Source organism: Stegostoma tigrinum, chromosome 28, assembly GCF_030684315.1.
Source record: "Stegostoma tigrinum isolate sSteTig4 chromosome 28, sSteTig4.hap1, whole genome shotgun sequence".
Lineage (NCBI taxonomy): Eukaryota > Metazoa > Chordata > Chondrichthyes > Orectolobiformes > Stegostomatidae > Stegostoma > Stegostoma tigrinum.
The window spans coordinates 30,837,970-30,852,592 of record NC_081381.1 but is presented as its reverse complement, the minus strand read 5'-3'; the positions used below and the strand labels follow the sequence as shown (position 1 = coordinate 30,852,592).

Sequence of the window (14,623 nt, the reverse complement as noted above, 5' to 3'; positions counted from 1 at the left end):
CACCACTATCAATATCCTGGGGCTTATCATTGACCAAAAACTCAACTGGACTCACCACATAAAAACAGTGGTTACAAGATCCGGAAGACTGCGGTGAGTAACTCACCTCCTGACTCCTCAAAGCCATCTATAGGGCACAAGTCAGGATTGTGATGGAATACTCCCCACTTACCTGGATGAATACAACTCCAACAGCACTCTGGAAGACTGACAGGAAACAGGATAAAGCACCTTGCAAACCCACGGCCACTTCTATTTCGAAGGACAAGGGCAGCAGATATATGGTAACACCAGCACCTTCAAGTTTCCCTCAAAGCCTGGAAATATATCTCCGATCTTTCACTGTTGCTGGGTTTGTGATGGAACATTCCCTACTTGTCTGGACTGCAGTTCCAACAATACTCAAGAAGCTTGACACCATCCAGGACAAAGATGATGACTGCACCACATCCACAAGAGTCCACTTACCTCCAACTCACCAATTCTCAGTAGCAGCAGTGTGTACTATCTACAAGATGAATTCCTGCAGTGCATGTTAGATCTTTAAAACAGCACCTTGCAAACCAACAACCACTTCCATCTCCAAGGGCAAGGACAGCAAATACCTGGAAACACCGCGACCTTCGAGTTTTCCTTGAGGCCACTTGCAATCCTGATTTGGAAACATACTGCCATTCCTTCACTGTTGCTGGGTCAAAAATCCTGGAATTCCCTCTTTAGTGGCACTGAGTCAACCCACAGCAGGTGGACTGCAGCAGTTCAGGAAAGCAGCTCACCACCATCTTCTCAAGGGCAAGATGGTGATTATGCCCACATCCCACAAACAAATTTGAAAATAAAATTTATCTGTAATTATGTATTTTCAGAATGGCAACCTGTAACTTATTGAGTGCCACAGGAATCAGTGTTGGGGCCACAATTATTTACAATATATACTAATGACTTGGATGAAGATGTAGACATGCTATTACCAAGTTTGCCAATGACACAAAAATAGAGGCAAGGCAAGTAATAAGGATGACACAAACCATTCAGATGGGGGATACAGACAGGTTCAGTTTGTGGGCAAAAACTTGGCAGATGGAATATAATGTAGGAAAATATGAGATTATTCACTCTGACAAGAATAGGAGTTGCCAAGTATTATTTACATGGAGAAAGACTACAGAGAGGTGGAATTTGGGGGACTTTGTGCATAAAAAGCATGATAAGGTAGTATGTAGGTTCAGCTGGTAATAGGCAATTAGAATGTTGGCTGTTATTTCAAAGAAGATGGGGAATGACATTAGGGGAGTCAGGGCTCTTCTTATGCAGAGGGAGTGTTCCTACCTCTGAGCTAGGAGGTCTAGGTTCAAGTCATAACTGTTCCAGTAGCGTGAAATAACATCTTAACAGACTTAATTAGAAAATATATAAAAACAGAAAGTCTAGTTCAAACTAGGCATAGAACCTAGAATACTGTGAGCAGCTTTAGTCCCTTTATTGAAGTTAGGATATACAGGCATCAAAAACAGTCCTGAATGTGTTCACTAGGCTGATCCTGAGTATGTAGGGATTTTTTTTAACAAGGATAGATCAAGTAGTTTCGGCCTAGAAGGACGAGAAGTAAACTTTGAGAAACGTTTATGATTCAACAGGAACTTGACAGAGTAGATGCAAAGAGGTTTGTTTACCCTTGTAGATGGCCCTACGACCAGAGGGCATAATCTCAGAGCAAGAGCTCAAGAGGAAGCCCAAGAAGAAGAATTTCTTCTCTCAGAGCATAGCAAATCAGTTCTGAGGAAGGGTCATCGGACCCGAAACATTAACTCTTGTTTTCTCCTTCACAGATGCTGAGCTTTTCCACCAACTTTGATTTTGTTCCTGATTTATAGCATCCACAGTTCTTTCAGTTTTTAGTTAGAGTTGAGGATCATCAGATTAGTCATGATGTCATTGACTGGTAGAGCAGACTTGAAATGCACAGTGGACAACTTCTGCTCCTTCATCTTATGATCCAATTACTCATTTCTATCAAGTTATTTTGAAAGTAGGCTGTCTGCTTAGCTATCTACCCGAGCAGAAGAGGATGGGTGGAGGTTTGACTAACAATTGCACGTAACTAGGAGACTGTAAGAACTGCAGATGCTCGAGTCAGAGTCAATACAGAGTGGTGCTGGAGGAACACTGCAGGTCAGGGAGCATCAGAGGAGGAGAGTTGATGTTTTGGGCCTGGACCCCTCATCAGGATTCTGATGAAAGTTCTGATAAAGGGTCCTAGCCCAAAATGTTGAAACTCCTGCTCCTCTGATGCTGCCTGACCTGCTGCGCTCCTCTAACTGCATGTAACTATCTTCATGTTACAATCTGTGAATCTGTAACTGCAATCAAAACTGACTATGGAGTAGTATAATCAGAAGCAAACTTTAACAAGTCCTTTTGCCCGATGATATATAATTAGGGCGTTTCCTCATCAGTTAATGGCAACATCTAGCAATTGATCCAATGAGTCATCCAAGCAAGCCATTTCTAATCAAGAGATCTGAACTGGTAGAACACAAGTAGATCGCTTTTTGACAAACTGGATTCTCTCATTGAAGTCTAGTTTGTGTTTATTTGTCTTCAATGAAAGAAGTTCACTCATCACTTTACAAGCAAGGATTTTATATCTTCCCTATCTATTTGAGCAACGTTCCTCTAATTTGGTTTTCTTGGGTGTGTACATGACAGAAATACAATTATCTTTCTTGGTAGATTTCACTTGGTATCTCACATTTTAAAATAATCCATATACTTGACTGAAAACTATATTGGTTGCTCCAGAAACAGCTGACCTAATTCAACATGAACCGACTGCCTCTAGGCAGTTAGAAATGGACAATAAATACTGGCCTAGCCGGTGATGCTCACATCAAATGAATGTATTAAGGAAAAACAACAACCATTACCTCATTAGGTATTGAGAGAATTAGAATGTCATTATTTTCACTTATTTGTAGAAACTTCTTGAACATCCAAGGGGAAAAAGTACATTTATAAACTCACCAATTGTCCAATGATCAATTACTATTCATCAAAATGTTGGGTTCTTCATTGGTGCACAGGAGTTCTTGAATAACAATTATGTAATTGCCACCAAATTTTCCAAGAATTTGTCACAAGTAACTGATCAAACTGCTTCCTTAAAAATCATATTATGTTTCAAAGTTAGCCCATTTTAGAAATTTAGAAGTAAAATCCCATATTGAGGATTTTAATCAAATGTAGGCATGTGATCTGAAAATGAATGCTGTATCTGTTGCAATATTCCGATTGTGGCATACAAAATTCAATCTATGGTTTTATTTCTGTTTATTACTTCATTTAGCCTATATTTGAATACATTGTACATTGTGAATATTTTCAGATTTCTGACTGAAAATGTTCTTACACAATAAGAACCTTACTATGATAAGAGTTAGAAGTTACTAGTTACAAGTCTAACAAATGGTTTTAAGCTTATTTTCCCACGTTTGCATCTTCTGCAGTTTACATTCTGCAATCTACAATTAGCCTATTGAATGTCTTAATTTTAACAATCAGCAATCATGTCGCTGAGCCTTTTTTTTCTGGAATTTAATCACCTTCATTTTCGAAATAGCTAGAGAATTTTAAATACCAAATAATCCTTGCAATACTCTAAATTGTTCGACTGGCTCTCCTTAAACATGGACACAGTTCACCATGGGTGGTCTTACTTAATAAACTTGTATCAGTGATAATGGGAACTGCAGATGCTGGAGAATCCAAGATAATAAAGTGTGAAGCTGGATGAACACAGCAGGCCAAGCAGCATCTCAGGAGCACAAAAGCTTAATAAACTGTTAGTTTCATCTCCCTGGGCTTAAATATTCCACAAACCTGGCTGTACAGCCTATAGCTTTATTATTTGACTTTCCAACTGCTATTGTACTTTATACATCAGGGTTTTTTAAACTTGAAACTATCTTTTATTAAGTTGTACAATGATCCTATTAGTGTTAATATCTATGCATTTCACTTCTCAAAACAAAACATCTCAATTTGTATTACTATAAAATTTCTCCCACCAAAATTCTGTTGGAACAAACCTTCCATTTTCCTATAATACTTAGTATCCAAATAAACCATTTATGATGAAATTTTTATTTTTAAAAATTTTTTTCAGACCGATTTAAAAACACAAGTAATTAAAAGTTGATAATAAAATGTGAGGTTGGATGAACACAGCAGGCCAAGCAGCATCTCAGGAGCACAAAAGCTGACGTTTCGGGCCTAGACCCTTCATCAGAGAGGGGGATGGGGAGAGGGAACTGGAATAAATAGGGAGAGAGGGGGAGGCGGACCGAAGATGGAGAGTAAAGAAGATAGGTGGAGAGAGTATAGGTGGAGGTAGGGAGGGGATAGGTCAGTCCAGGGAAGACGGACAGGTCAAGGAGGTGGGATGAGGTTAGTAGGTAGATGGGGGTGCGGCTTGGGGTGGGAGGGATGGGTAAGAGGAAGAACCGGTTAGGGAGGCAGAGACAGGTTGGACTGGTTTTGGGATGCAGTGGGTGGGGGGGGAAGAGCTGGGCTGGTTGTGTGGTGCAGTGGGGGGAGGGGACGAACTGGGCTGGTTTAGGGATGCAGAAATCTCCCCTTCCCCTACTGCATCCCTAAACCAGCCCAGTTCGTCCCCTCCCCCCTCTGCACCACACAACCAGCCCAGCTCTTCCCCCCCCACCCACTGCATCCCAAAACCAGTCCAACCTGTCTCTGCCTCCCTAACCGGTTCTTCCTCCCCCTCTCTCCCTATTTATTCCAGTTCCCTCTCCCCATCACCCTCTCTGATGAAGGGTCTAGGCCCGAAACGTCAGCTTTTGTGCTCCTGAGATGCTGCTTGGCCTGCTGTGTTCATCCAGCCTCACATTTTATTATCTTGGAATTCTCCAGCATCTGCAGTTCCCATTATCTCTAATTAAAAGTTGTGTTGTAAAAACAATTGGCAGACTTCATTCATATTTACGTGGCATAAATCTTGTTTATTTATATGGTTCTACTGTAAAGAACAAGAAAAAGAACACAAAATATTAAACACAGATGTTACCAACTGCAATGAGTGAAAGGTTTGCTCAGCAAGGCACAAGTTGAAGACTCTGGTAAACTTAACACATTAAACTCCACAATAAAAAGGTACTCTGCTGACTGTTTTTCTTTCCATTAATAGCTGCGGAAGATACAGAGTCAAGCTCCAATGAAGAAATTAGATTAGTTTCAGATATGAAGGTTGGAATGAAAGATTGTTGGATACAAGGTTTATTAAATATTGAAATTTATTTGAAAATTATGTACCATCATAATCATGGGCAGGCTTATAGTAAAGTAAACACTTGGCCTATGCTCTGAAACTGGAGATTTCCTTGCCAGTGATTCAATCAACTTGATTTTTATTTTATCTGTCACCATCCTATTCAGACAACTCAATAATGATTCCAAACAGTTCCACCTATATGCAATATATTGCTTAAATGAGTCTGTGAATCTGCTTTACTCTCTGGCTGCCAACGTTCTAACTTTAGTATTTGGAAGCATCCCCTCAAGAAAGTCAGGATTCATTACTGAATTTGGCAAATCAGAAATAAAACAGATGTTAATATGATTAAAAATGCAAAAAACTTTAAGTGCTTTCCTGAAAAAACCAGTAATTATCTAAGTTAGTCTCACCTTCACCTCTATATTAGGAAATTCCAGGTTTAGATTCCACTCCAAGGATTAAGCTGAAATTGCAGTGCAAGACATGAGAGTGCTACATTATCAGAGTTGCTGTCCACAGGACGGCAGCTTACATCTGAGGCAGCCATCTCTGATGAACCTCAAAACTGTTTGAAGAGCAGGAGAAATTCTGCCGAGGTCCTGGACTAAATTTCTCCCTCCACAAACATCAAAATACTAACTGATCATTCAAATCACTCACCATTATTAGATGGCTGCTTCTAGCTATCTACATGACAGTCACTGCATTTCAGTGATTTATTGTACAAGAACAGCTGGGAGAAGTTTTTGTGAAGGTCCAAACTGAAAACTTCAGCCTCTTTTAGTGACTTTCATTGGGTATTTAGGATTACTCAGAAGAAATCTAGTCTTCAACGCAAGTTTTAAAATAGCGAATACTAATGTTGAATTTTTACATTTCTCTCCCAAAGTCCACTGCATAGATAAACAAATGGCTGACATAATATTGATACAAAAGATTTTAAATTGCCAAGAAAATGTGCAGCAAATAAATCAGTCCACATACTGATAAATGTGGGATGTCAATTTCTTGGGAAATAGCCTCTTATCAGAAGCACTTTAAAGATATTTCAATTAAATTCGTAACAAAGTACAGTTCCAAGTGATAGACTTGATTAGGGCAAAGGGGAGATATAGCAACAGAACCTGGCTCAGGTTCACACCTAGCAGGTGGCTATGGAACAACAATGCTATAGAAGTAGAACGCTTAACCAGCTACTAGGAGAATTTCTGTGGTACAGAAGGCATAAGAGATATAAAAATGGAAATAAAAACGTTTTCAATTAAATTCAAGTTGTTTATTTTAATATTTTCAAACAAACGCACATTTTTCCTTTGAAAACTGTGACTCCTACTGAAGTCATTTGGTAAACATTAATGCTTCCATACACCACAGATTGCAGTTAGTACTAAAATTTACAGATACTAAAATTCTGGCAAATGTTCTTTCAGATTAAGAGCACGCAATCTTCAGAGTTCTAACATATTATGTAAGCGTATGTCACAAATTTTAATTTGCAGAATACATCAAGAGCTGTAACTGTCAAGATAACAATTGATGTCAAGCATTCTGTATTCTATAATTAGAATTATATCAAATCAAAAGGGGGCAAGCAACAATAAGGCATCCGAGTCTCAGCTGTCACAATACTTAGTATAAAAACAGAATTTACCAATTCAAATTTAATTTGATAGCCTGTTGAGCTTTGTAAGAGTGTGGGTGAAACTCAAAATGTATGTACCTAAACATTTCAATTCTTTAAAAGCTTAAGTTTGTTTTAATGAGTTTTTAAAATGTTGCAAATTTTAGTTCGGGCTTTTTGAAAAAACTTTGAATAAAACCTATCAATTTCCAACTTGTTCAAATGAAAATGTATGTTATAACACGAAAGAGATGAAAAATTGAGATGCAAGTTATCATTATTCAAATGCTTCCACCTTTGTCTGTAAAGAAAGTAAATTTGTGAATGACAAAATTCTGAATGCCTCCCTCAAAATACTATGGTTTGGAGCATATGTCTTTCTATTGTACAAAGAGGCTTTTAAAAAGAGTATTTAATTGGCAGTGCAGAGACACACGATTTCAGGTCTCCATCACTCCAGGGATGCTGCCAACAGACGAGAGGCCTGTATCCTGGAACGTGTCCATACTTTTTTTTAAACCAGGGAATACAACTTCAGCCAAGCCTGGGAGCTGATCTGGAACCATTCAACTTCAAGAAAACATTTTACAAACATTTTATACATTGAGAACTAGTAAGGATTAATAACTAGATTAACAAGTTTGAGTGCATTTTATTTGTGCAACAAAAAGCCACGTGGCCCTAGTCACCGTGACTACAAGGATAATGTATTATTCCCACAAAGAACATTTTTTGTTGAAACTAACGATTTCAAACTGTGTGGCTGGCACCAGTTTCCCCATAAGGATTTCATTTAACAGAGAAATTTGGAGAAAAACCCTTGTGTAAAATTCAGGAAAAAAAATGAGCAACCCAAAACCTAAAATGTATTTAATTCAGAAACTAGATCTCATGACAGATATCATGTTAGATAGTGAATCAGCATTGAATGTATATTATTAGAATTTAAGGAAAGATGGTTTTAATATCCAAACTACCTCATAATAAAATATTTGGCAACAGTGATTTTATGAATAAAGAGCAGAACATTCAATTGCTTCTTAACACAACATGGATTAATTCCAGTATTTCTAGGACTAATTCCAGTACTCCTGATTTAGTCATCTTGTTCCACATTACAGAACAATTCACAAAGGTTCAACCATTTACACTTTTTATTAAAAGTTTAAAAATTTGCAACATTTTCAAAGATCACTAAAACTGGTGTAAGCTTTTAAAGAATTGAAATGTGCAGAAACATTATTTTCTCACACACACATTCAAAAAGTGACCAGGCTAGATTTTTTTTAAAATCAACCCGTTCAGAGATTTTATTATATATTTTGGAACTGTTGGAGCTTCAACCCAGGCCTCCTGGTTCAGAGGTAGGGACCACTGCTCCACAAACTGACCATATCAGAAAACTAACAGTGGTACAGACCCATTTCATTAAATGTGCAAATTAAACCACTTGCTACCTGAGTGACAAGTTTAAGTGGGATGTGGTGGGGAAGGGGAGATTTTGAAGCTGGTGAAGTCCACATTGATACCATTGGGCTGCAGGGCTCCCAAGCGGAATATCAGTTGCTGTTCCTGCAACCTTCGGGTGGCATCATTGTGGCACTGCAGGAGGCCCATGATGGACATGTCATCTAAAGAATGGGAGGGGGGAGTGGAAATGGTTCGCGACTGGGAGGTGCAGTTGTTTATTGCGAACCGAGCTGAGGTGTTCTGCAAAGCAGTCCCCAAGCCTCAAGTTGGTTTCCCCAATGTAGAGGAAGCCACATCGGGTACAATGGATACAGTATACCACATCGGCAGGTGTGCAGGTGAACCTCTGCTTAATATGGAAAGTCATCTTGGGGCTTGGGACAGGGGTGAGGGAGGTGGTGTGGGGGCAAGTGTAGCACTTCCTGCGGTTGCAGGGGAAGGTGCCGGGTGTGGTGGGGTTGGAGGGCAGTGTGGAGCGAACAAGGGAGTCATGGAGAGAGTGGTTTCTCCGGAAAGCAGACAAGGGTGGGGATGGAAAAACGTCTTGGGTGGTGAGGTCGGATTGTAGATGGCGGAAGTGTCGGAGGATGATGCGTTGTATCCGGAGGTTGGTGGGGTGGTGTGTGAGAACGAGGGGGGATCCTCTTTGGGCGGTTGTGGCGGGGGCGTGGTGTGAGGCATGTGTTGCGGGGAATGCGGGAGCCCTGCAGCCCAATGGTATCAATGTGGACTTCACCAGCTTCAAAATCTCCCCTCCCCCAACCGCATCCCAAAACCAGCCCAGTTCATCCCCTCCCCCCACTGCATCACACAACCAGCCCAGCTCTTCCCCTCCACCCACTGCATCCCAAAAGCAGCCCAGCCTGTCTCTGCCTCCCTAACCTGTTCTTCCTCTCACCCATCCCTTTCTCCCAACCCATGCCGCACCTCCATTTCCTACCTACTAACCTCATCCCACCTTCTTGACCTGTCCATCTTCCCTGGACTGACCTATCCCCTCCCTACCTCCCCCCCTATACTCTCCTCTCCACCTATCTTCTTTTCTCTCCATCTTCGGTCCGCCTCCCCCTCTCTCCATATTTATTCCAGAACCCTCACTGATGAAGGGTCTAGGCCCGAAACGTCAGCTTTTGTGCTCCTGAGATGCTGCTTGGCCTGCTGTGTTCATCCAGCTTCACACTTTATTATCTTGGATTCTCCAGCATCTGCAGTTCCCATTATCTCTGATACAATCATGTCTGATATTTGGTTCCAACTTCCAATACTGCAGGAAGTTCACACAATATTGCAGGTGTGATCTCACCAAAGTCCTGCACAATTATAGCAAAACTTCCTTATTTTTGTACTCCAAAACCCTTTGAATAAAGGCAATAACATTTGGATGACATAAATTCCAGGCAGTCATCACCTTGATATAGATAATCTAATCTCCACCTCTTGACATTCAATGGTATTACCATTACTAAATCCCCTGCTATCAACATGCTGGGGGTTACCATTGACCAGAATTCAAAGAACAAAGAATATTACAGCGCAGGAACAGGCCCTTTGGCCCTCCAAACCTGCGCCGAGTGAGATCCTCTGTCTAAACCTGTCATCTATTTTCTAAGGGTCTGTATCCCTTTGCTCCCTGCTCATCCATGTACCTGTTCTGATACATTTTAAAAGACACTATCGTGTCTGCATCTATCACCTCCACTGGCAACGCGTTCCAGGCACCCACCACCCTCTGGGTAAAGAACTTTCCATGCATATCTCCCCTAAACTTTCCTCCTCTCACTTTGAACTCATGACCCCTAGTAATTGAGTCCCCCACTCTGGGGAAAAAACTTCTTGCTATCCACCCTGTCTATACCCCTCATGATTTTATCGACCTCAATCAGGTCCCCCCGCTCAATCTCCGTCTTTCTAATGAAAATAATCCTAATCTACTCAACTTTTCTTCATAGCTAGCACCCTCCATACCAGGCAACATCCTGGGGAACCTCCTCTGCACCCTCTCCAAAGCATCCACATCCTTTTGGTAATGTGGCGACCAGAACTGCACCTAGTACTCCAAATTTGGCCGAACCAAAGTCTTATGCAACTGTGACATGACGTGCTAACTCTTGTACTCAATACCCCTCAATTCATCTAGACTTGCCACACATACACACAGTGGCTACTGCAGCAGGTCAGAGGCTAGAATACTGTGGCAATAACTCACTTCCCCACTCCCCAAAGCCAGCGCTCAAGTCAGAAGTCCACAAAGCACAAGTCAGGAGTGCAATGGAATATTCTCCACTTGCCTAGATGGGTGCAGAAGAAGCTTGACAACATCCAGGGCAAAACAGCCTACTTGGCTAACCCCACATCCATAAGCATTACTCCCTCCACCACTGACAATGAGCAGCAGCGGCAGCATGTACTATCTGAAAGATGTAAAGCAGAAATTCACTTAAGATCCCTAGACAGCACCTTTCAAAGCCATAACCACTTCCAACTAGGACAACAGCAGCAGATATATAGGAACGTCAACTCCTGCAAGTTCCCCGCCAAGTCACTCACCATCCCAACCTGGAAACACATCATTCTTCCTTCACTGTTGCCGGGTCAAAACCCTGGAATTCCCTCCATATGGGCATTGTGGATTAACCTAAAGCATGTGGACTGCAGCAGTTCAAAAAGACAGCTCACCACCACCTTCTCAAGGGCAACTAAGGATGAGTAATAAATGCTAGGCATCCAGTGACACTCATATCCCATGACTGAATTTTTAAAAATTGTCTAAATTATTTCTTGTACCAGCATGCTAGAGTTATGTTCCTTATACAAGTACACATAAGTCCTCCTGAACATGAACATCAACAAGTTACACATCTTATAGTTTTCTAAACCAACTACTCCAAGAAGGATCAATATTTATTTTAATTACTTTTCTTTCTAGATATTTGTAAAATTTCTAAATCTGCTTGACTCTTTGTTAATTGGCAGTTGGTTCAAGAAACAGCCCAGAGATTGTGGTTGTTTTATAATTTGAATCCTAATGTTTCAAACTCTCTGAACAGAACATAATTCTGTTGTTTATTCTTGCGTGACAACTGAATTCCTCCAGTCCAACTCTGTCCCTTGCACGAGAAGGTATCCTTAACCCTGAGAAAACAGCCTTTAGAGTTATCAGTTGGGGCAGCAGTGAACAGTATCCATCCATCTGACGATACTCTCCCCTACCACCACCACCACCACATTTCTTTTTGCAACCCCTACTATAATTTGAATATCATGCTGCACCATATATATTGGTCTGTTTGCTCACACATTCTTCTTTTCACCATCACAGGTCTGAAGGTTCTGGAAGCTGTTAGTCAAAGTCAAGGTCTGAGATTCCACAAGTGTTACATTTTGGATCCCCATTTCTTCATGTCATGCCATCCTGGACCATTAACCAAATGAAAAATTCTACTCAACCAATGGGATGCAACTGCCTCCTGCAGTAAAGTGTCCAGAAATCTCTTCCCATCCCCAAATGTCTGCAACTCAGACTCCAACTCAGCAACTGTAAAAAGTTGTTCATGCTGTAGACATACATTGTATATCTAAGTTTAAGTACTTTAGTTAAAAAAAGACTTCATATTTTTATTAGTTTAGTCATCTCACCTGTATGAGTCACCATCTCTATTATAGTCACAAAGTAAGTAATCCTTTCCAATTACTTTATCCCTGGCGATCTTCAGTGGCTGATCTACAGATGATAATAGGTCTTCACAGAGAGTTGGAACCTGCAAAAAGATCAAGCACAACAGATTACAAACAATTTTAATCTGGAACTTTCTTTAAACTGATAGTTTAAACATCTCTTAAAAACATCACAAGTAATGAGAAACGCAATATTCAAAACTGTATGAATTTAAGTACTAAATAGAATGGTCCTCTCAAAAGTGATCTCATTGGAATCACCCATATGCTTAAGACAAAAATTGTGTTCACGTTCTTGAATAAGCAGCAGGGTCTCAGGAATGCTGCGAAAGCTTGCAACCTCATAAATTAAGATATCACACAATCGGGGTTGTGCAGACAGGTTTGTGCATGGTAGCTACCAAAGGAACACCAGGGGAATACCACATACCACACAGGCAGAAATACTGCACATGGCACATGAAATAATGTCTCTTTTTGGGAGAATTTTATATGGGTTATAGGATATTAAGATCAAGTTAAAAAATACCAAACTTCATATAAAATTACATTACAGACATCACTTTCCATTTAACATTCAAGATTTTTTAATGCATTGTATTCTGCAAATCTTAAAATAATTTAAGTACTGTACCCCTGCGAAAAAAATCTGTAAAATCATATGGATGGAAAAGATTTCAAAATCTTTAAGAAAATTGGATGACTAATAGTTATTTATTCAATTTTACATTTATCACTTAATAGACACCAGAATGTATCAAAGTTATGTTCCTGAAAAAGTACATTTCTTTCCACATCATGTACATCAAACACAAATTACTGCAGTACAGGTTCCACAGCACTACTCAGAGAACCAGAAACAACTTTTTTCTGCTGCAATTTCTTGTTCACAAAGCATGGTTATTATTATACTAAATAACAACCGTGTTATACTGTCACCTTAAGAAGCTTTAATATATGATTAGTTCTACAGAATAAACCTGAGGAATGTATTTGGAGTGGCAGTCAAGCAGATATTGAGGTACCCTCAAGGTTTTGGAAGTCTTGTTATCTGAATGAGGTGCAGTGTGCTTCAAAACTATTTATTGTGGAAATATCTGGTCTGCTGCACAGCCAGCAGAATGCAGGCTTCTGCCCAGGGTAGCATTTCAGTAAAGCTCAAATGGAGGGCAGCAGAACAGTCAGAGGTCATTAATATCACTAAAATGCTTAATTGGTGATTCATCATCACATTTTCTGTAATATGCAACTTTGCTGCCATTCTACCTGGTTGCCTTATTTACTTATATGACAGTGACAACCAGCCTGAAGGAATGAATTGCCTGTGACGTGTTTGGGACAGCATCAGGACTTAAAATATTATCCAAGTTATTTTCTTTCCTGAGGTTACTACTAACTTGTCCTTACAATTTGAGACTCCACAAAGTCACAATCACTGGCACACCAAACTGTGCCCAAACTTCCATTCCAGCTTACCTTTAGCTGTGCTTTTGTATTTGTCGCATAAGGTTGAAATTAGAGATGTGTTTTGCTGGTTGAGAGTCTCAACTCCTGACTCAAGTTCCCTTACTTGAATTGTGTTATCTCTTCCTTCACTACTCATCAAAATGTGGTACTTTTATCATAAGCAGCAATGGATTTACTTAGTTTCCAGTATCTTGGACATGTCAGAACGCATATAAACACAGCATGCCAAGGTCAGTGTACCCATGTAGTGCTTTAAAAATAAACCTATTTTGGCTTGGCGAGCAAGGCTGCAACCTCCAGTGTGCTTGACTGCAGATCTTTCGTCACCCCGCTAGGTAACACTGTCACTGTGCGTCCGGTGAAGCATTGGTGTTCCGTCCCCCTTGTTAGTTATATGCCTATTTTTGCTGGAGCGGTTGGTACTACTTGAGGCTTTGTTCTTCAGTGGTTTGTACACTGAGTCCAGTTCAATGTGTTTGTTGACGGAATTCCGGTTGGAAGGCCAGGCCTCCAGGAATTCCCTGGCATGTCTCTGTTTGGCTCATGCTATTATGAATGTTTTGCCCCAGTCAAAGGTGTTCTTCTTTGTTTATGTATATTGAGACCAGGGAGAATTGGTCATGTCTGTTGGATAATACTTTACACCCTGATGCTGTCCCAAAATACCTCACAGGCAACTCATTCCTTCAGCCTGGTGATCACTGTCATATAAATAGATAAGGCAACCAGGTAGGATATACCAAGAGACACAACCAATTCACACTGTTTTCGTACCATATACCCAACCTCACCACTACGTAGGGCAGCAGGCTTGATACTTTGTGGAAAACCAAACTGAGAAACTGCCAGCCACAATGCCAAGTTGCAGAAAACACAGTATACATGATTTACAGTTTATAAATAACAAGTCCCAAGTATGTATTTTATTTGAGTATGGCTAACATTCCAGGATTCAATTTTTATTACATGCCATCTTTTTGGCTCAATACATTCATTAGTAAGAATTTGACAAAGCAATAAATGATAGACAGCAACGTGAGGCAGGCCAGAAATGTAAAAGAAAAAAAAACTGCATAATAATTTAGGCAGAAATCATCTGA

The 14,623-nt window shown here is 40.3% G+C and overlaps 1 protein-coding gene across 2 annotated transcripts in view; it reads right to left on the bottom strand.

The window, feature by feature from the left end:
- The window catches only part of capzb (capping actin protein of muscle Z-line subunit beta), a 111,349-nt gene that overhangs the window by 33,986 nt on the left and 62,740 nt on the right, over positions 1–14,623 (bottom strand). For both annotated transcript variants that reach the window (XM_048561626.1, XM_048561625.2), the window contains exon 3: positions 12,018–12,139. In XM_048561626.1, the coding sequence (XP_048417583.1) occupies positions 12,018–12,139 (122 nt within the window). The remainder of the gene's footprint in view (positions 1–12,017; positions 12,140–14,623) is intronic.